Source organism: Dufourea novaeangliae, unplaced genomic scaffold (assembly GCF_001272555.1).
Source record: "Dufourea novaeangliae isolate 0120121106 unplaced genomic scaffold, ASM127255v1 scaffold33, whole genome shotgun sequence".
NCBI classification, from domain to species: Eukaryota; Metazoa; Arthropoda; class Insecta; order Hymenoptera; family Halictidae; genus Dufourea; species Dufourea novaeangliae.
In genome coordinates this window covers 64,447-85,858 of record NW_015373915.1, presented here as the reverse complement: position 1 = coordinate 85,858, position 21,412 = coordinate 64,447, and the positions used below count along the sequence as shown (strand labels likewise).

The 21,412-nt window shown below is 37.4% G+C and overlaps 1 protein-coding gene across 1 annotated transcript in view; it reads left to right on the top strand.

Annotated features, from left to right (window-relative positions):
• LOC107194208 (cyclic nucleotide-gated cation channel alpha-3-like) overlaps positions 1-21,412 on the top strand; it is a 201,289-nt gene that overhangs the window by 163,147 nt on the left and 16,730 nt on the right. Inside the window, exon 11 of the mRNA XM_015583797.1 lies at positions 16,649-16,816. Coding sequence (XP_015439283.1) covers positions 16,649-16,816 — 168 coding nt within the window. The remainder of the gene's footprint in view (positions 1-16,648; positions 16,817-21,412) is intronic.

Genomic DNA, 21,412 nt, shown 5'->3' with positions numbered 1-21,412 from the left:
AATAAATTGGTGACCGTCATGTAGAATTTCCATCGATCTTCCATGGAATGACGATAAAGTAACTCTGCTCGACACCTCGACATGTCTCATAGAATGCAGCATATTTGATCAAAAAAAATATTTTACAATTTTCCGTCAAAGTCAATAAATAACGAGTTATTTTAAACGGCAGTTGTTAATGACTCACTCTGTATAGTTGCATGCTGTAATTGAAATTATTTATTACAAAAAAAGTTCTAACTATTACATATTACTTTAACATGACTGTTAAAGAAAGTGTAAAAGAAGTGTGGAACGGCAGTGCAACAATCGATTTTGGAAGGTAATCTCACTTGGTTAGCCCATTAAAAACGATACCATTTCATTTGCGACAATAAGAATCTATTTATACAATTTTATTTGTGAAAGTCGAACGATATCAGGGAAGACATAATGCATCAGTAGTACTTATTTTATATGTCGGTACACCAGTCATTTTAGACGTTATGTTATACTTTTTATCCTGATTGCAACAGGTGTTTCGACGTCATCCACGCACTATAGTGATTCTTGTAGTACAACATCAACTTATATCGACGCAACATTACAGTCCTTAAATTGATAACCACACACATCAGAAAATATTATGAAAAAAGAATTATTATAAAAATATACAAGATGTTAATAAAAATGTTGGACACCTTCACTGGGTGGATTTGACACGCCAAACTAAGACGAAAATCAAGAATGACGGAATTTCGTTTCAGGCTTTAATTCCGAGTTATTAATTGTCGAAGATACGGCCGAAATACGAGTACAATACGCCTGACGCGACGGATTATTCCACTTCAGAGGCGTGCTCTTCAATTGTTTCACGAACTAGTGTCATTCTTTTGACTAAGATTCATTCATTAAATTTAATGAAGTCATCGATTGACTGCGTATATCAACTGGGAATCGACTATTGTAAGTACCCATCGCGCGGAACGTACATATGTCACGCGTATTTCGCTCGTATATCCAACAATTAATAATTCGGAAATAAAGCTTTGAACGCAATTTCATCATTCTTGATTTTCGTCTTATATCAGCATATATTATCACTAGACTGTGGATTTTTATGCAAAATGACATTTTATAAAGTAATTTATAAAGACGCGAACAAATCTAGGAATTTTTTTCTTCTCTTAACACGTTAAGCGCGACGTCAGTACCTGGGGACTGACAGTGAGCTTTTCGTTTGGACGGCGTCGCGGCGTCGGTCCGTGGGACCGGCAGTATCAAGGTTAAAAAATAAATTGTTGTAATTTGAATTAAGTGTATTAAAACATTCTAAGCAAAGATATGGTTTGGCTTTACACGTATTACAAAAAGTGAGGACCTTTTTGGTTAACTTTTTGGCTGGGAATAACATTCAGAACAATATCTTTCAGATCTATATCGGACTTTCTGCATGTCTCCTTCCTTTTTTTGCAATTGATCAACACTCTGTTTATACTTTGTATACTTCTGCATTGGCTGCGCCATTCCCACAGCCCAAACCGAAAGTGAAATAAAATCGTCACCGCGATACGTATGTATGTTATTTTCTGTTTATACTCTGCAACCCAACACTCGTCGAGTCGTCACCGCCGCGTTGGCACGCCGTCTGAATGGAAAACACAGCAAAATCGCCTCTGCGCTTAACGTGTTAAGTACCTTATTGGGTGAAGACCAAAATAGAAAATTCGTTGCTTCTGATGAAAGTTTTGTCTTTTACTAAATTTGGGAGTGTCCTATAGGCTATAAATGCATAAAATCCGCAGTCTAATCATCACGCCCTCGTGGGCACTATCTTACCGGCATCAACCCCCACAGTCGCCATGGTGGGCAGTGTGCGCAAAACGTCTAAGAAGATGGATCCCGAAGGGTCACCGAAAGCATTGATTGAAGCACTATGTTGTTACTCCTTGTATGAGTTTTGTCAAAAAGGCACACATACAGACACTCGAACAGATACTCAAAAAATCGACATACGATAGTAACACACTCAGTAAGATTCAATTAGTAAACATAGTTCTAACATCACCGCATTTGTACTTTGTATGAGTATCTCAAGTGATAAGTTTTAATATGTTACGTTATTAAAATCGAAGTGTTGTCCCTTCAATAAGAAGGGCGATAAGGAGGACATACTACGTGCAAGTACTCACGAAACCCGAACAATCAGAAGGTCAACCATTCGTCGTACCACCATGTAAACTGTAAACTGATATCAGTAGTACTGTTGTACGTGGAGGCGCAGCTCTGACGTATATAATTAACTTTACTTTTTCAAATTGTTACGGCTCACATGTAAGAACGGACAACAATTGCGCTGTAATGAAGAACGGTCTAAGGCCAGATTCACACTAGCGGTCACGATCCGGTCAAATCACGCCAAATCAGGTAGTGGCCTTTATCAATCACACGTAATCTAATGAGAGAGATATTGTCTAAATTCAGATTGATCGTGATTGGGCCGTACCTTTGACCGCTAGTGTGAATCTGGCTTGACTATCCGCCGGGGGTTCCCCCGCACGACACTTCTGCACGGATCGGAACGCATGGCCTTCGTGATTTTTTGTATTCGCGTAGTTGTAAAAATAAATAGTAGTTAGAACAGTACACAACGTGTTACACGTGCGCGCACTACTTCCCACACAACACAAATAAAATTGTACGTCAGTTATTTACCTTACAGTCTAGAAAATACATTAATAAACCTTTTTTGTCAACATAAAATTCTGGTGGTAATAATTAAATTTTGTAGAACATTACAATTGATACTAAAATCAGCCTTTTAATCCCCTACATCGAAAGATATTCACTGTTCGCCAAGTATACGCGAAAAAAGTGAAGGGTATATCGAAAAACTATAAAACCAATCAAGAAAAGTCAAAACCGAATTGGAAGTTTTATATTATTACTACGAGTTTCATAAACAACATTGTTCATATGAATTTAATATAACTCAATGTGTCTACTCGATTGAATGATAACTAGACTGCGGATTTTATGCATTTATGGCCTATATGGCTCTGTGAAATACAATAAAAGACAAAACTTTCATTGGTTCTAACGAGTTATTTATTTTATTTTGAACCCAATAAGACACTTAACAGGAAAACTAAATTCCTACATTTGCTCCTGTCTTTACGATTACTTTAGAAACTTTCATTTTGCATAAAAATCCGCAGTCTAATGATAACTTTTATCCCCCTTCCATCTCATTTTTAATCTTATTTGTTTTACAACCTTTCTGTTATTACAGAAATAATGAATGAAAGTGAATTGAAACATTACTATTGATAGACAGAATCGTTGCGAGATCGTCGATGCGTTTTGAATAAGACCCGTGACACGTATTGTCCTTTAGCCATCGTCCCTCTATCATTATCGATTTTTGTCTTTCAGAAGATAAACCAACACAATCTACTCAAACGTAACAGTTATCGCGCATAAATAATTCATATTTTATAATATAATCCTTATATTAATTGAGAGGCAAAAGCACATGTATTGCAAGGACAAAAGTCAATTCATCTGAAATATCGGTAGTAGATTATATTGGTTAATCGATTTATAAATAACAAGATACACTTTTAATCACTTTTAATTTTTATCACGCTTTCGTAGTTACGTTAGAAGATTTAGCTTAGAATATACTGTTTGACAGTGAGACATTTTCTTCCAGCATTCTTTGATTCCCCTTTAATTTTTTTGGCCACCGATGATGCTTTTATGATATGCTGATACTCATATTTCTCGTAACTTCTTATTTTCATTAATTGAAGGAAACATTTCATCGTATTTGTTTATTTGTTTGATTAGCGACATTCAATACTGATTACTAGCTGCAATTTGAATATTGACTATCGCAATCAGTTACTTGTTATTTCTAAGCCCCAATGAAGGCATAGATCAAAATAAATATTGTATGATTATTAATCATGTAAATCATATATTGTAGATCGCAAAAATATTTGAACACTTACAAATTAATATAAGCTGTACCATATGTTAGAAAATATTGCTAAGTTTTACCCGCAATTAATTTGGCTTAGAGAACGATTCACCGCACAAAAGTAAATCGATGATGTCGAAAGAATTACACTATACCACATTTTCTTGATACGTCATTGAAATTTTATCTAACATTTGCCATTAATAAATTATTAATATTATTTATCAGAAATTGAACGTACTTATCAAGTCTTACTCATAAGACGACTGTACTCATATACAGACTTTAATGAAATCTTTAATAGAGAAATTAAGTTTCACTTGACTCCCATACTTGCAGCTTTGCTTATGAATGTAAACATTCCGAAACATTCGCCATCTAGATCTAGGTCATTTTCGACCAACAACATTGATAATGAGTGGCATAACCTGCAGAACATTGAAGACCATAGTGCCTACAGTAGCATGAAGATTACAGTTATACCATGATGTATACATCATGAGTTATACATAGAATGTCTTCTGTTATAAATGTCGCAACTGTATGAAAAATTTTCGAGGATATAGTAATATTTCTGGTTCGTATTTTACAATTGCATATACAGGGTATCTCAGCTAATTTGATCACCTCAAATAATGACTTAACAGTACGCTTTATGAAAATTTTGAGGTATGGAACTTAAATGGCATCAAGGGGCACATCTTATAAAGGACGTGCTTTTTTTGTGGTTGGTGGCATTTCAGAGATTCCAAAATGTTCACAAAGTGTACCGTTAAGTCATTATTCGAGGTGATAGGTTCCCTTCCTTTGTTAGAAAACGTGGAAGATACGGGATAGCAACAGGCTATGATTCGCGATCGTCGAGTCGCCTAGGCGGAGTTTCAGAATCGCTGACGTTTCTGTAAGCGTCTCGAGGAAGGACGACCACGCCCGTTGCTTCCACGTGTCGCTGAATTGACGGTTCTCATTCGTTCTTCGCGTTTGAAAGTGATAAGAGAAAAATGTGCAATGAAAAGAGGTTCTGAGTATACAGGATATAACATTACAATAAGTAGAAACAGCGCATAATGGACAGACGCGATAAAGAAGCTATATTCACAATGAAAGTTTGCCAACTACAGTAGACTCTAACTATATTGCCATGTTTGGGGCTGTAGGAGAGTAAAATGGCAATGAGTTCGGAGCCCCTTCCATGCTAAGTTCTGTCGCCATGGCCTCAACCTCAGCGCCTGCGCAATAGCTGGATCGTGTTGGTACGCCGGCGTACGCAACGTGATGGGAGAGCGAATTTGTGTGCACGAAAGTACGTGGGAAGGGAAAGTGCCTCATGTGGCAATGTGTTCAGTGGAAATGTAGTTAAAGTCTACTGTACAAAATTCCGACATTATGTATAAGAAATTTGTGGGAATATACAGAGTGTTAGTAAACACCGGAGATATTTGCGCAGTGTGGATTCTACATGCAAATCAAGAATGACGAAATTGTGTTACAGGCTTCGTTTCTGAGATGTTAATTATTATTCAAGATACGGACAGATTACGCATGAAATATGTCTGGCACGATGGTTTATCCTACTTGAAGAGACGATTTTCACCTAATACACTAACTCGATTGATTATCTATGGTCTGTTCCACTAAAGAAGAGTCCTGAGGAGTTTCCCTTCCTCAGCGCGTAGCCTGGTGGGGATACGACGCAAGCCGCATATTTCGTGCGACGTTGTCACGGTCCCAATGACACTGTGTGTCTCTTTCCATGCTTCGGCACGAGTATCACGAGAGCCTCTCGCTCAGACGCTCGGTAAACCAACTTCCTTCTTTACCCTGCGATTTCCACGTGTAGCATTTAGAAACCTACGTATTAACTTGATCCCCTTTTAATATGTTGCTTAATTTTTGAGTACAATACATTCTTTCAAAAGAAATAAACATTTTTTTATTCATGTATTTTAACTCTTGACGTGTGGAAACGTTCAGCGTCTCGTCAACATTCTCCGTCATTTCCAGACAACGGATGATTAACAGGTGCATGCCGAACACAGTCCCCACTACTTGACATTGTAGGTAGGTCCCTCTCGAGAGGTTTGTAACACGTGCAATGGAGACAGACGACCGTAGACGAAGATGCACGTCGACGGTTGAACGTCATTGGCTAAAACGCGAAGAGTGAGAGAAACACAAGCGCTGAAAAAGTGTCGTGATCGCGACAACACCTCGAAAAGTCGGGCCTACCTCCCAGAGCTCTTCTTTAGTAGAACAGGCCATAGTTAAATTTAATCAATAATATAAAATGAAATGCATGACATCAACTTGGAAAACACTTGAAGAACGCGCCTTTCAAGTAGAATAACCTATCACGTCAGGCGTACTTTACGGGATTTTTAAAGGGTGATTCTACAGGGTGCAACAAAAATGTTACTCGACCCGGAAATGGAACACTCGGGGGGCGATTTGGAACAACTTTTTCCTTAGCAAAAATGTAATCTGAGGCTTCGTTAACGAGATATTAGCAAAAAACCCCGCCCAATCAGCGTGCGAGTCTACCGGCGGAGCTCCCGCGGTAGCGTTGGCTACGCGCCGCGCTTGTACTACGAAGCTCCGAACAAGCAAGTCGGCATACATCGCAGGAAACTGCATATAATAGCAAATAAAAAAGACATGACAAATAAAATCATACTTTTTATCATCTGTGGTTTGTTATTTAAAGAGATTAGTAGAGCAAGCCAGTAGGGGCGCGATTTGATTTTGACCCGCGGGTCACATGTCGGACAGGCCTGGTTTACATCAACGCTTCGATCGATTCGGAGTTGACCCCGAAGGATTTTCTCCCCTTAATGGGAACGCGGCGTAACAGAATGCTAGCACATTTTCAGCAATCAAGCAGCGCGTCATAAACAGCAATGGTCTGTCTGTGTACCTATCCTATCGCATTTTGGAGTATCGATATATACTTTTAGACAGAAATATGTCCGTGGTGCATCTGATGTTTTATAAAAGCTATACATATTGCCGTGTTAGCCCTGCTTTAAAAGAACCGTTACCTGCGCATAAGGTATCAGTGTGGCGTATTGCCTATACGCGCATAGCGTGGACCTCTCCGTATTCAAATGCTATTATCTCAAAAATGGTTCGAAACACGAAAAGAAGTATTTAAACAGAAATTGTAGCAAACTAAGTGCTCGTTTAATGTTATTTGAACAAAATTTCGATTGGGCTTATCAGTTTTGAGAAATTCTTTCAATAAAGTTTTTCAAGGACTAGTTTCTTATCAAATGGAATCATTCCAGGAGCTGAGAACAAAGAAGTATGTACGAGGAATATCTTTTCGGGACGTATAAACAAGGGCTACCCTAATATAACTGTGCCCTACGTAAACCTAAGTTGGGCGGATTTTGGTTACTCAGGTTGCAATTTGAACGCTTATACAATAACTAACCAAAAAAGCATTTACCGCAATCTCGAGATTTTTTATTTTCGTTTCACTTTATCATGTAAAATCATCCCTTCAAATTTCTCTCACCTGTTGCCGAAAGCCCCGTATATTAAAACATTCACTGCACATGGTTGACACTAAATTCACATAACGGAATTAACGTATTATCAAAAATTGTGCTCTGCCACCAAGTAACCTACAGCAAACAGAATCTATCTGTATTATCTCGTTTCAATAATATGATATTAAGTTGTAACATATTTATCCTTACAATATGTATGATACTGTAGACGTAGATTCACTGATGTCTCTTTATGAGTGTCATTTAACAATACTTCGTTATTGTTACATATTTTGTAACGTTTACATAAGTGTTCAAATATTTTAAGAACTAATTATGAAAAACTTGATCAATGTATCAACAAACAAGTAATAATGAGAAATAATAAATAAATAGATTTACGGATACAACAAATGTTTCCTGGATTTACGTTGATTTTCGCATTTCCCTATTGTTATTCAGTGCACTATTTATGTATTACATTTGTCACAATTCTTCATTGTCTTTTCTTAATGTAGTCTCCACATAATAATTGTAACTTAAGGCTGTAATGCATATACTTATAAAATGTAATTAATTTGCATTCGACCTTTCTATTATTATAATATGTACGTTCATACCATGACTATTGTAGTTAGCTCCCTGTATATTAGACAATTCCCGCTGAGCAACCGACTCTTTTGTCAATATATCCTATTACGAAAGGTAGTCAATATATCATTTCCAAGTTTAAAATTATACATGGTGTCAAAAAAGTGAACTCCTAACGGTATACACATAGTGTAGCCATTAGGGTAAGAGAGATTTCTATCAGTGTAAATTCAGAGACATTACATTTATGAAGTAAGTTTTAGAAAATTCCCAAGTATCAATATCAAATATTATTGTCATACCTAATTATAACAAATTCTCAAATTAATGATTGCTACTATGTATATTGTGCTACCACACCATACCTTTGACACGTTTGTGATGTTTTCAGAAAGTTTACATGACGTTATTTAAATTGACAACCAATACCTGTAATAACAGCAAAAATATTTATTTCATTAATATAGTAAACGTGAATAGATGAATAGATACAAAATTATTAAACTCATTTGTCAAGATGACATTACTCTTCTATAATATATGTATGTATATGTATACAGGGTGTTCGCGATAAATTGGAGCAGCGTTTTTCTCGGAAACAGTAAATATTTCCAAAAAAATGTAAGAGGAAAAACTTACAGTATATCTCACTGGCAATACGATAAACTATGTAAATTTTTTATATTTACATTACATTTCGAAAAATGAAGGTGGCCTTAAGTTTTTTAAATAGAATGCTATGTATTTTTTAATGTCGTATGAAAGCGTGAGTCAAGACGAATTCACCCATATGTAGCACAATGACTTTTAAGGACATACAAGGTCAAAAATAAGAAGACCACACACGGATATTTTGTGGGGTCATATTAAAGATATTAATTATACTACATCGCCAAGACATTTATACGACTTACAAACTAAGATAAAAAACACATGTGCATCTATATCCAGTGCAACATTAGCACAAAATACCAGGAATATAGTCAACAGAGCTCAGAAATGCATTCTCGCAAATGGAAGTCATATTGAACACGATATGCAGTGTTATCAATTTGTAGTCGCAACATACTAGTAAATACAATGCAATGTTACGAAATATTCAATTTACATATTACTTTTATTTCTGACTTTGTATGACCATGGAAGTCATTGTTTTACATATGAATGAATTCGTCTTGACCCACGTTTTTGTATAACATTAAAACACATATACCATTCTATTTAAAAAACTTAAGGTCATCTTCGTTTCTCGAAAAGTAATGTAAATATAAAAAATTTACATAGGTTGTCGTGTTACCAGTAAGATGTACTTTAAATTCTTCCTCTTCCATTTTTTCGAAATACTTACTGTTTACGAGAAAAACGCTGGCCCAATTTACCGCAAACACCCTATATGAAAAATGTTTAGCAACTAATTTTATAACTGTCACGTATTTAAGAACTTTTTCAGAACTTTTTCAAATATAATTATAATTCTCCCGTTTTTCTATCCTTCGTAGGTCGGTCCTTTAATTGTAGAACCGAACTAAATAACAAATAACATAAATAAATCATTTCATCAGGAAGGTGATGATGAATTTTAAATACATTTATCGCAAATATGCACGCTATTACTTCCGTAACTATTGAAAACATGAAAACCTATTTCATACAGAAGTTGTTTGATTTCATAGAACACACTTAATAGAATACTTGAATCCCTTGTTTAATTGTTATTTACAAACCTTTTAATAACAATGTAATTTTTTAAAACGGAACTGCATAGGATTATCATTACCATGTTATTAAATATTTCATGTTCAAGACGAATTCAACGACATATTTGAAAGTTCTGTTTGAATACTAATTTCTCTGATCAATGTATGAATATTTCTGACAAATGTACAAAATAAATGTAAAATAATAAATTATTCAAACAGAACTTTCAAATATGTCGTTGAATTTGCCTTGACATGCTTAATAACATAGTGTGACGGAATTTAGTTTTATTACAAAGAAAACAAAAATGAACGAATGAAACATTCGAAAGTTATCCGGAAGCGTGCTCGTCTGCAAAACTATAAGAAAAGTGACAATCGAAATGATACACTGCTAATTGTGAGACGGAATCGAAAAGAGACTTTATTGGAATTTTGTTTCGGTTTTTATACACCTGCCTCGAGGCGATAGTGAGAGCTACCACGTCCTGACGCCGTGTGACACCGGACGTGGTGTTTCTGTTCATTTCGGGAGTTATAATTCTGGCATGTATCGAGAATTGGAAAAAGTCAACCGGATGTGTGTCTGCTGAATTGAACGTGGAAGCATGAAAAAATAGCGGCGTTAGAATAGCAATAATAAAAATATTCAGCCCCATTTAAAAAATTACGTTGTTGTAATATCAATGTGTCTAACAACGCGTGTTTTTAATTTATCAGACGCGACAATGAAAGAACATGAATTGTTAACGCTTCCTAAATATAATCTACATTATGTCGTATTTGGTAGTTATTCTAATCAGAAAAATCTCACCAATGTGTTAGTAAAAATTTCATTAATAAAGAACCAAAAACCTGGACATACGTTCAGACTTTCGACTCGTCGAAAAAGTCCGACTTATTTCCGCCTCACACGACGGACTCAATGGACGGAGTGGGGAAAAGTTTATACATATATACAGGGTGGGGCAATAACTATGTTCACTTTGAATATTGCCGTTATTTGTAATAATATGAAAAAAAGGTTACATACAAAACTTACACGGTATAGAGGGGGGCATATTGTGACACAAATATTTTCTGCGTGGGTAAAGGCATAGAGGAGATTTCAAGGTCATCTCCATTTTTCCTAATGGAATGCTCTGTTTTTTTTATCGCGATATGATAGCCGGTGTTGAGACGACTTCAGCGAGCTATCATTGAAGGTCATGCAAAATTAAATGTGGTAGTAAAATAAACTGTGTTACATCACAGGAGATGCTCGAAGTGGTGACCGTTTGCGTCAATGCAAAGTTGCAATCTTCGTATCGCTGCATCACGTGCATGTCTTATCGTTTCTGAACTTATTCTAGCACATGCTGTATTATTTCATAGGGGACTTTATTAGAAAATGTACTACTAAACGTTCGCCAAATGATGTGGTTACAGCACGACGGGAGTCCAGCACATTATGCTCGGAGAGTAAGAGATGCACTGAACGAACTTTACCCAAATAAATGGATAGGACGTGGAGGATTAGTTTCCTGGTTACCTCGTTCTCCAGATTTAACCCTATTAGATTTTTTTTTCTGGAGAGCATTGAAAAATGCTGTTTATCAAGAAGTACCTACTACACCAGAAAATATGAAACAACATATAATTGCAGCATATACTAGAGTAAGTTCAGAAACGATAAGACATGCACGTGATGCAGGGATACGAAGATTGCAACTCTGCATTGACGCAAACGGTCACCACTTCGAGCATTTCCTGTAATGTAAGAAAGTTTATTTTACTACCACATTTGACCTTGCATGACCTTCAATGATATCTCGCTGAAGTCGTCTCAACACCGACTATCACATCGCGATAAGAAAAACATAGCATTCCAGTAAAAAAAATAGAGATGACCTTGAAATCTCCTCTATGCCTTCACCCACGCAGAAAATGTTTGTGTCACAACATGCCCCCTCTATACCGTGTGAGTTTTGTATATAATATTTTTTCATATTATTACAAATACAGGCAATGTTCAAAGTGGACACAGTTATTGCCCCACCCTTTATTTACAGGGTGTCTCAAAAGTGCTTCTCTTCCGGGAAATGAGGAGTTGCTGGGGTAATTTGAAACCACTTTTTCCTCAGCGAAAATGTTAGGTGCGGCTTCGTTAACGAGATATTAACGAAAAAGCCGGACCAATCAGAGCGCGAGTTTGCCGGCCGAGTTCCCGCGCTAGCGGTGGCTATGCGCTACGCTTCTACTATGACGCTCCGAACAAGCAAGTTGGCATGCATCCCAGGAAACCGCGTATAATAGCAAATAAGAAAAACATAACAAATCGAACTTTTTATCATCTTTCGTTTTATTTATTTCCTTCTCAAATAACGTATTAACGAAAAGGTAATGTAATAGTGATCGCAGTTCGATATTGACATAAAAATCCGTAGTTCAGCTACAGTGATATTGATTACAAATAATTGTCTTTAAGAAACGCGAGAAAAAATATACGTACGGAAACTTGCAGAATTATTGCCGTGAAAAAGTCATAAATTGCGTTAAATGAAAAAAATAATAATGAAGAATAAATTGAATAGAACTCACCCTTTCGGAAATCCACCTGCAGCTTCTAGACCTATGTCAGTAGGTCACTGTACCGATCCTGCTCATCGACGGACGAAATGGTTTATGGTGGGTGACAGCTAGTGCACAGCTGATCACAGGTATACGGCACTACCGAAAGACGTAATGACAAGTGCGGTCGGGTCAACGCACTGACGGTGTTTATTTCACTATATGGTCATTAACACTGTACACTTGTTAGAATCATATTATTTAATTTAAGTAGTTTTGTTATTTATCGTGTTGCTCCTACGTTAATTTATTGTTATCGAGGAATGTGTTGTTCCTACGTTAATTTATTGTTATAAAGGAATGTGTTCTTCCTACGTTAAGAAAAATACCAAAATATTCGTGCGACGAATACATGTTTCACTGTCACTGAATGTCACGAGATACAGTCTGTGATTTTTCCTAAGGTGCTTTTTCTACCCCCAAAATTCCGTAGTAAAACTTTAGGTTGGAATATGTTAGGACCAATGACAATTTAGGACGGTTTCCCGATTGCGGACCGCCTACGTCACACAACTCGCAAGATGCGAGTGGGCAAAAAACCATTGCACAATAACTGCTCCTCTCGAAACCACCCTTGAAGTCCCATAAATGTACCAACGAGAGTGCCAGCCAGATCCTCCAGGAACAATGTCCTGACTCACAAGGCAACGCAACATCTGACTGTTGGCCATCTCTAACTTTCACGCATCTGTTTCACATAAACGTTCCTGTAGGCCATCGATAGCCGAAAGACCCACCGTGGTCTTTCGCGACTGTGCAACGCCAGGTCTGTTTCGTCTCACGGACCCTCCTTCAAGATCGCACGTAGGCTGAAAATCCTTGTAAATTTTCCAACGGTCCGTGAGCTACAAGGTTTCGGTTTGCGACTCCACTTAAAAGACATTGACGCTAACTAACGCACATGTGTTTTGCAGAAGTACCATCATACAATTTCACAAGAGAAAGAATTTGTTCAAGAAATACAGCCTATTGCATTTCATTATTTTCTTGAAAATGGCTTGTGCTTATGAATTTATATCTCAAAAAATATTTATCGTATTCAGTTGATTCTTATATCGTTTCAATCGAGAAGGATCAACCTTTGTGAATAAATTTCTTTCAAGTCAAAAAATCATTTTTAAAATCAATAAGGTTAAAGCAATATCAAAGTGTTAATGATAATTTATAATACACACAAATATAAAAAAATAATAATATAATTATAACGTTTAGTGTAATTAATAATTTTGTACGTACAGAGATCCAGATTCTTTCAATGAGATGAAACGCAATATCGTTAAAATCATAAAAATAAATGATCGTAAAAAAAATATAAATATACAAAACAAAGAAAGTATAAATATTTAATTGTTAAATTATTAATTACACTATACATTATAATTATGTTATTATTTTTTTAGCAGTTCAATGTTGCGTTGCCTTACGAGTAAGGACATTGTTCCTGGAGGATTTGGCTGGCACTCTCGCTGGTAAGTCTATCGGATTTCAAGGGTGGTTTTGAGAAAAGCAGTTATTGTGGTGCATTTTTTTGTTTGCCCGCTCGCATCTGGCGAATTGCGTGACGTAGGCGGTCCGCAATCGGGAAACCGTCCCAAATTGTCATTGGTCCTAACATATTCCAACCTAAAGTTTTACTATGGAATTTTGGGGGTAGAAGAAGCTCCTTCGGAAAAATCTCAGACAGTATCTCGTGACATTCAGGGACAGTCAAACATGTATTCGTCGCACGAATACTTTGGTATTTTTCTTAACGTAGGAACAACACATTCCTTTATAACAATAAATTGACGTAGGAACAACACATTCCTCTATAACAATAAATTAACGTAGGAGCAACACGATAAATAACAAAACTACTTAAATTAAATAATATGATTCTGACAAGTGTACAGTGTTAGTGACCGTACAGTGAAATAAACACCGTCAGTGCGTTGACCCAACCGCACTTGTCAATACGTCTTTCGGTGGAGCCGTATACCTGTGACCAGCTGTACACTAGCTGTCACCCACCATAAACCGTTTCGTCCGTCGATGAGCAGGGTCGGTACAGTGACCTACTGACACAGGTCTACAAGCTGCAGCTGAATTTCCGAAAGGGTGAGTTCTATTCAATTTATTGTTGATTATTATTTTTTTAATGTAACGCAACCTATGACTTTTTCACGGCAATAATTCAGGATGCTTCCGTACGTACATTTTTCTGCGGGTTTCTTAAAGACAATTATTTGGAATCAGTATCATTGTAGCCCGTTACTGAACTACGGATTCTTATGTCAATAACGAACTACGATCACTATTACATTACCTTTTCCTTAATACGTTATTTGAAAAAGAATTTACTAATGCCTTCATCTCTATCTTTAAATAATTATTATTTTCGATTCTGTTTAAAAAAATAATTGTGTATTCGTCTTTTTACGTTACACATGATTTTCTTACATTTGTTTCATACATTCATCACTTTAAATGACAAACGAAAGATGATAAAAAGTTCGATTTGTTCTGTTTTTCTTATTTCCTATTGTACGCGGTTTCCTGGGATGCATGCCAACTTGTTTGTTCGGAGCGTCATAGTACAAGCGTAGCGCATAGCCACCGCTAACGCGGGAACTCGGCTGGCAAACGCGTGCTCTGATTGGTCGGGGTTTTTCGTTAATATCTCATTAACAAAGCTTCAGATAACATTTTCGCTAAGGAAAAAGTGGTTTCAAATCATCCCAGGAACCCCTTATTTCCTGGAAGAGAGACATTTTTGAGACACCCTGTATGTATACATCTACGGGTTAGACACGTGAAGCCTGCAATCAGAAAGATTATCATCATCGATGAATATGATATTATTCATAAATTCGTGACATCTAAGCAGAAATAATATTCTGTGTCATATTTTTTCAAAGTTCAAACATATAAAAAATGAAACATGTACCTACTTCACCTAATATTGCTTACTGTATGAAAGAAAATTGTAACGGCAATCAACTCATACGACTTTTTAAAAAAAATCTAATTTAGAAATAAAATGAAATACATTAGCTGAATTACGCTGTATACTTGACCTATATAATTCAAACTTTTGAACTAATTCAATTGCTAATTACTGTTAGCATCAGTATAATTGTATAACGTAATTTTCAATCTTTCATAATGTAGCCTATCTGGGATGAATTGGTACAATTTCGTGCCGTCTTTTTCTAAAATAGCAATTGTATAATGCCTCAAAGCAACGTTGTAGGTATCTATCGCCACTATAAAACCATTCATAACACCTTTGCCTAAAAATGGCATGCACCGACCTAACTTATTGTTAGACGTGATTTCGTGACTCTGATTAAAGGATCTCTTGTTTACTCCTGCCAAATAATTTTCTCAAGAGCCGCAAGAGGCGCTACTATTCACAAATTAGTTCGCGACTTCCGCTGGCTATAGCCGACGCTCGTATCTGCGGGTTGTTTCATGGCGGCCGGCTATGGTCGGTCTTAGGGGCGAAAGGGTTACAGATAATGATAATTGCTGTAAACTTGGTATTTGGAATTTACTAAATAAATAAGGCAAAAGTTTCAGGAATATCTCATTCTGTGTTATATCAGTAGAAGGAAATGCTTTCTTGTACAGGATGTGAGAAAATAAAAGATAATTTACTAATATATTATATACTTTATATAAAATAATTCTTTTATAACTAGTATTTTCCATTGAAATATTGCTGTTGTATTTTAATAGCGCAGTAACTGTAAAAGAAAGGAATATATCACTTAAAATAATAGTATATATGACATTGTTTCAAAAATGTTCACATGCACTTACATACTATCTAGAAATATAAAGATAATAAAGTTCCTGATGACAAATTGTAATCTACTAACTCAGTGACATTTTTATACCTTCTTCTATTTAATTACAATACATACCATAATGGCTTTTCGTGTCCATAGCGTGCGTGATTCCTTACATCTTCAAGAAACTGTCACATTGATTCAGCAAGACCGTCCAAGTTGACTTTTACTAACAGACGAATTCTGTTTAAACACACTCATGCGAATAAAATATCGCGTAATTTACGAATCTACAGCACAAAACTTTTCTGGGCATGAATTTTCTGTTACACAAGCCAAGGTTATGCGTATTCATACAACACAGTATCCATAATTGAAAACAACACACAACGAGAGTCAAGGTAGAATCACACGATAATGTAAATTTGTAAGGTTTGGAAGCGATCGATAGATCGATTCAGAGCGGATACAAACGAAAGATTGATGTATCCCGATAACCAATAAATGGCTACATCGACGCAGGTAACCGGCGAACAGCCAGCGTGCGGTCGGTGGGCTACTCGGACCTCTTCGTTCTTAGCAAGAAGGATATGTGGGACGTGCTAAAGGAGTACCCTGCTGCACGGATCCGCCTTGAAGCAATTGCAGTGAAAAGATTGGAGAAGTACAAAAGGGCACCTTTGGAGAAGGGTAAGAATTTTTTAATGTCATCTTCGTAATTTTAATATGAAATTTTATAATGTTGAGCACCATTAGCTGCTGTGCGAGTTTTGTATGGTCCACCTAAATATCTCTTTTCTTATTAATGACACAAGAAATGTTTGAAGCACAATTTGAATGGTTTCGAAAAAGAAATACCGTGTACAAAAAAACTTTCCGCCTTTTTTTAAGGTCACCGGTACTTTTTTGCAGGTCAGCACATATTTTTTTCCTTGCTGTTTGGAGAAGGGGTGAAAATGCATTCAAACCTGCCTGAATTATGACTTTCAGATGCCCTTAAACACCAAAAAGGTAATCAAGTTTTAACATAAAACCTACCACGCCAGAAGACGTGGTGAATCACGCAATTGGAGCTTGTGCTGCTATCATTTCAGAGACAAATGAAAGAGCATCGCAATTCGTGATTACTCGTTAGAAAGTGTGTCGCTGACGATGAACATCTCTTCAGGCATTTATAACATAAAACAGTAAGTTCACACATGTAAGACCCTAATGTCACAATTTCAGAATTTGATCATTGCTTTGGTGTTCAAGATGCCTATGAAAATACATAGAAAAAATTACCTTAACAAAATTTTTACTTCCACGATATTCGTCTTTCGAAACCATTCAAAGTATACTTTAAATATTTCTCATTTTATTAAAAAGAAAAGAGATACTTAGGTGGCCTCTCCCAGCGCACAAAAATATGTACCCAAAGTCAATATTAATTTAAGAAAAGTTATATACAATAAACTAGTGCTTCGTCGGATATCTCGATGTGAGCTTTTTCCACCACTTTCAGAAATAAGAATACTTTTTAAAGCGAACTGTGTATAATTTCTGAACTAAAAGCATCCTAGTCTAAACTATTTTAATCAAAGTCTACATTAACATCAATTGTAATTTTTAATTCTGACTTTAACATTAATTAACTACTTAAAATATGTATAGTTACGTATAGAATGGGCAGATATTTCTTCGAATAACTGTAGAATCATGTGTTGTCCGTTTATCTTGCTGGAAGCCAACGATTTATGTTACGATATTATTAATACTTACTATAAAAGCTACCATATATTGGCGTTGTCGGTTATCGGTGATACCACGGCAGTCAATGTGTTAGACCTCGACGCTGACACAGGTGTATAGCACGGTCAAGGATTTTTAGATTTCTATAGAAAGTAGAAAGAAAAATTGTCCTTAATAATTCCCAGCCAAATATTCGAAGTACACACTGTTTTAAGGAACCTGCATGACCATCAACATGTTATAAACCGAAAGTTTCGACACGAAAACATCGCACTTGGATTAACACGTTCACTATACCGTGCATCATACATGATGCAGTCTCAGTTTCTGCCACTCCCGTGCTAAGAAACTCACTTGTGTTAACTCTTATACGATAAGAAGTTGTTTAAAGTGTTCTTTACCAACCCATAAAACGATGTTGGTGGAACCTCATTTTAAGCGATTCTAACAGTCATTAGATTATAGTTTTACCTATCTTTTTACTTTGAGCTATTCTGTACATAGAATGAAAAAATTACGTTTTTATTGATCTAAAATGAAATTCATATTAATTTTTGTTATATTCGAAAAAACTTTTTTATTTAGTTTTAATTTTTTGCGCTTTCTGTCCCGTGTAACATGAAATTCATATAACGCCGAACGCATCTTTCACGGTATAGGGGGCATTACTGTTGACACGTACATCACCAACAATGAAGGCTTTCTTTTTTAACCCTTGACCCTTTTTTGGAAGCTGGAATGTACAGGCTTAAATAGGACCGTCATTTCCGTGCTGGTGCAATGACTCAGATTTTCCGGGAATTATAATTCCGATTAAAGGATGCATATGAAATTTTTGGCCGATTTTTGGGTTTACAAAGTACTACGGATGTATCCTCGATAGTTACATTTCGAATCTGACTTTCATAGTTGAGGAACGTATTAGCAAAATCGGGTTAATCTCCTTCGAGCAATTAATAACTATACAGTACGTAAATTTACTGTTAGACATTATTCTTACGTGACTCCGCACTCTCTTGGAGCGTGAACATCAGGGAGGTACAATTAGTTTCCGCAACACTAAACACTTTAACAATTGTAAAGTCCTACGACTGATTAGAATATATGTAGAGTGGCGACCGCACGGGACGGAGGGGGCACACGATTTCGCCCGACGGGACGCGAGGGCGTTGTGCGTAGCGAGGAGCAGTGTGCGTAGCGGGGACGCGCAATTCCGTAAGAGAGGATAAAGAATAACATTGTGCCTTTAAAGGGTGATAGAGATATGTTTATTAGTTCTTTTTTTGCATTTTTTAATTGCTGTATTCTTTAAGTCTAATATATAGTTTTAAATAATTGTAACAGTTTATTTAACGATCCCACATATATTTGTATCACTTTTTCTGTAAACTCAGAATTTAAATCATTTATAAGCCCTGAATCGTATCCGAATTTCCAGCTTGAGTAACACCCACAACAGTAATTTTTGTAACACTCACAACTGGAGAAAAAAATGAAAAGGGTCATGCTTTCCTATGAGAAACGATTCACTCTAGATTGACCGGATAGTACATATTTTTCTTTCCATGATTTGTGGAAAGATGAAATCATGTTACAAAACAGGGAAATGGGTGGTGGTGCTATTATGACACGGACGACAATAGGGCATCATGGAATAACAGATGTGATGCTTATTTGTCAAACACTGAATAGCAGCATATACGTATGTTAGAAATATTAGCCCGAGGTCTTTGATATTTAAAAGAACTACGCTCTTTCGAGGTTCTGGGGTAAGTGCCCCGTCTCTTGACACAGTCCTCTTGTCAGAGAGTCCACCGACTCTCCCCACTGTGTGGCCAGATCCTTTATTTTAAATCTTTGATCACACGCGCCTCTGTTGCGACCGGCAACAGAGCGTCGGGCCCTTTGCCGTTACGCAACACCCGGACGCAGAGGCCGCAGGGAATCAACAATGTATCGCCACTCAAGCCACCACCAAACCTAAACACTGATGATATGTTTAAGTTTTTGGCTATTGGCAATGCAATCTCTTCTCAAGAAGCCGACGCCACGTCCATCTCCTTTCGTAAAAGAATTTACGCTAACACGTAAAAATGCTCAAGGAACAATTGTCAAAGATTACTTTAAAACACATAAAATAAACATTCTATGTATTTCCCTGTTCAGGGACACTAGCTTGAGAAGTATATTCCAAGGGAAAGCAGTTAACAATGTTAAGAAATTAGAAGTGAACATTCAAGAGACGTGTAGGTGTTTAAACAAAAAACTATTAAAGGATTGTATAGGTCCCTACCGAACTGAATGTTAGAGACTGTACAAAAAGTGATTATATACACTGTTAATAAATAAAAAAAATAATCTATACAGGGTGTAACATAAATGTTAGAGGACCCGGAAATGGGAGACTCGTGAGGTGATTTCGAACAAGTTTTTCCTTAGCAAAAATGTTATCCGAGGCTTTGTTAACGAGATATTAACAAAAAACCCCGACCAATCAGAGCGCGAGTCTGCCGGTCGAGCTTCCGGGGCAGCGGTGGCTACGTGTTGCGAGTAGTGATGGGTAATCGAGCTCAGACTGAGTCGGTCGGTATCGCGGCGGTGTGTACGCGGCGGTACGGTTGCTCGGCGGTGCGTACGCGGTGTACAGTCGGTTGGTTGGGGTACGGCATGGGGAGGGAGAGAGATAGCCTCAACCGAGGGCGGCCAGCGGCCGTTCAATAGGTCGGGTGGGGGTACCCTGGGTGTCCCTACCCCCTTAGGTGATTGCCTACAGGCCACTGTCGAAGGACCAGGGGTAAAGGCTTGCCTACGTGTGATCGGACAGCGTCCGATTTACACGAGTGCCTTGGCAGTATGTAGAGTATATACGCTTGTGTGTCAGCACGGTAGATGTAAAATCGGAGACGATGGTAGGTCATAGTGAGTGTACCAAGGACCACGATTCTGGCATCACTGCGGCCAACTGTAGCCAGAATGAGTCGAAGCACTCACACTAACGAAATCGGAACACCGATATTGCGGGGGGAAACGGCTGCAGTAGTGTGAGTGCTTGATATCTGTAAAGAACCTGAGTCCTCTGCACTCGATTGCCCTCACCGTACCGCGGCTCACACAAGCGCAGGTTCCCTTCCTGCGGCATTCACCTCCCCAAGCGATCGGCTCATTCTGGTTCAAGTTGATCGCCCCTGACGTACATGATGTACAGGGTACAGCAAAGTTCATGTTAAATATCTGCATCGGGCGGGTTGAGCTGGCCCGTTACCCGGCCGTTTCTACTTCACTCGGACTGGCCCGGCCCGCGCTCGCCCGACGATGCCAAACCCGCCCATACCCGCCCGCAATCATGCTATACCCGCTCAGTCCGTGAAATCCGCGTTAGACCTGCTCAGTCCGTTCCATCCACGCCATACCCGTGCCCCGCTCTCCCCGCTTTTCACTCCATGTTCGCTGTTATCCATTGTCAGAGAGGGTCGGAAACATAAACCGAATCACTATTTTATTTACATTACAACCATCCACAAAGGGGACAACATAAAAATGATATTACACTGTACA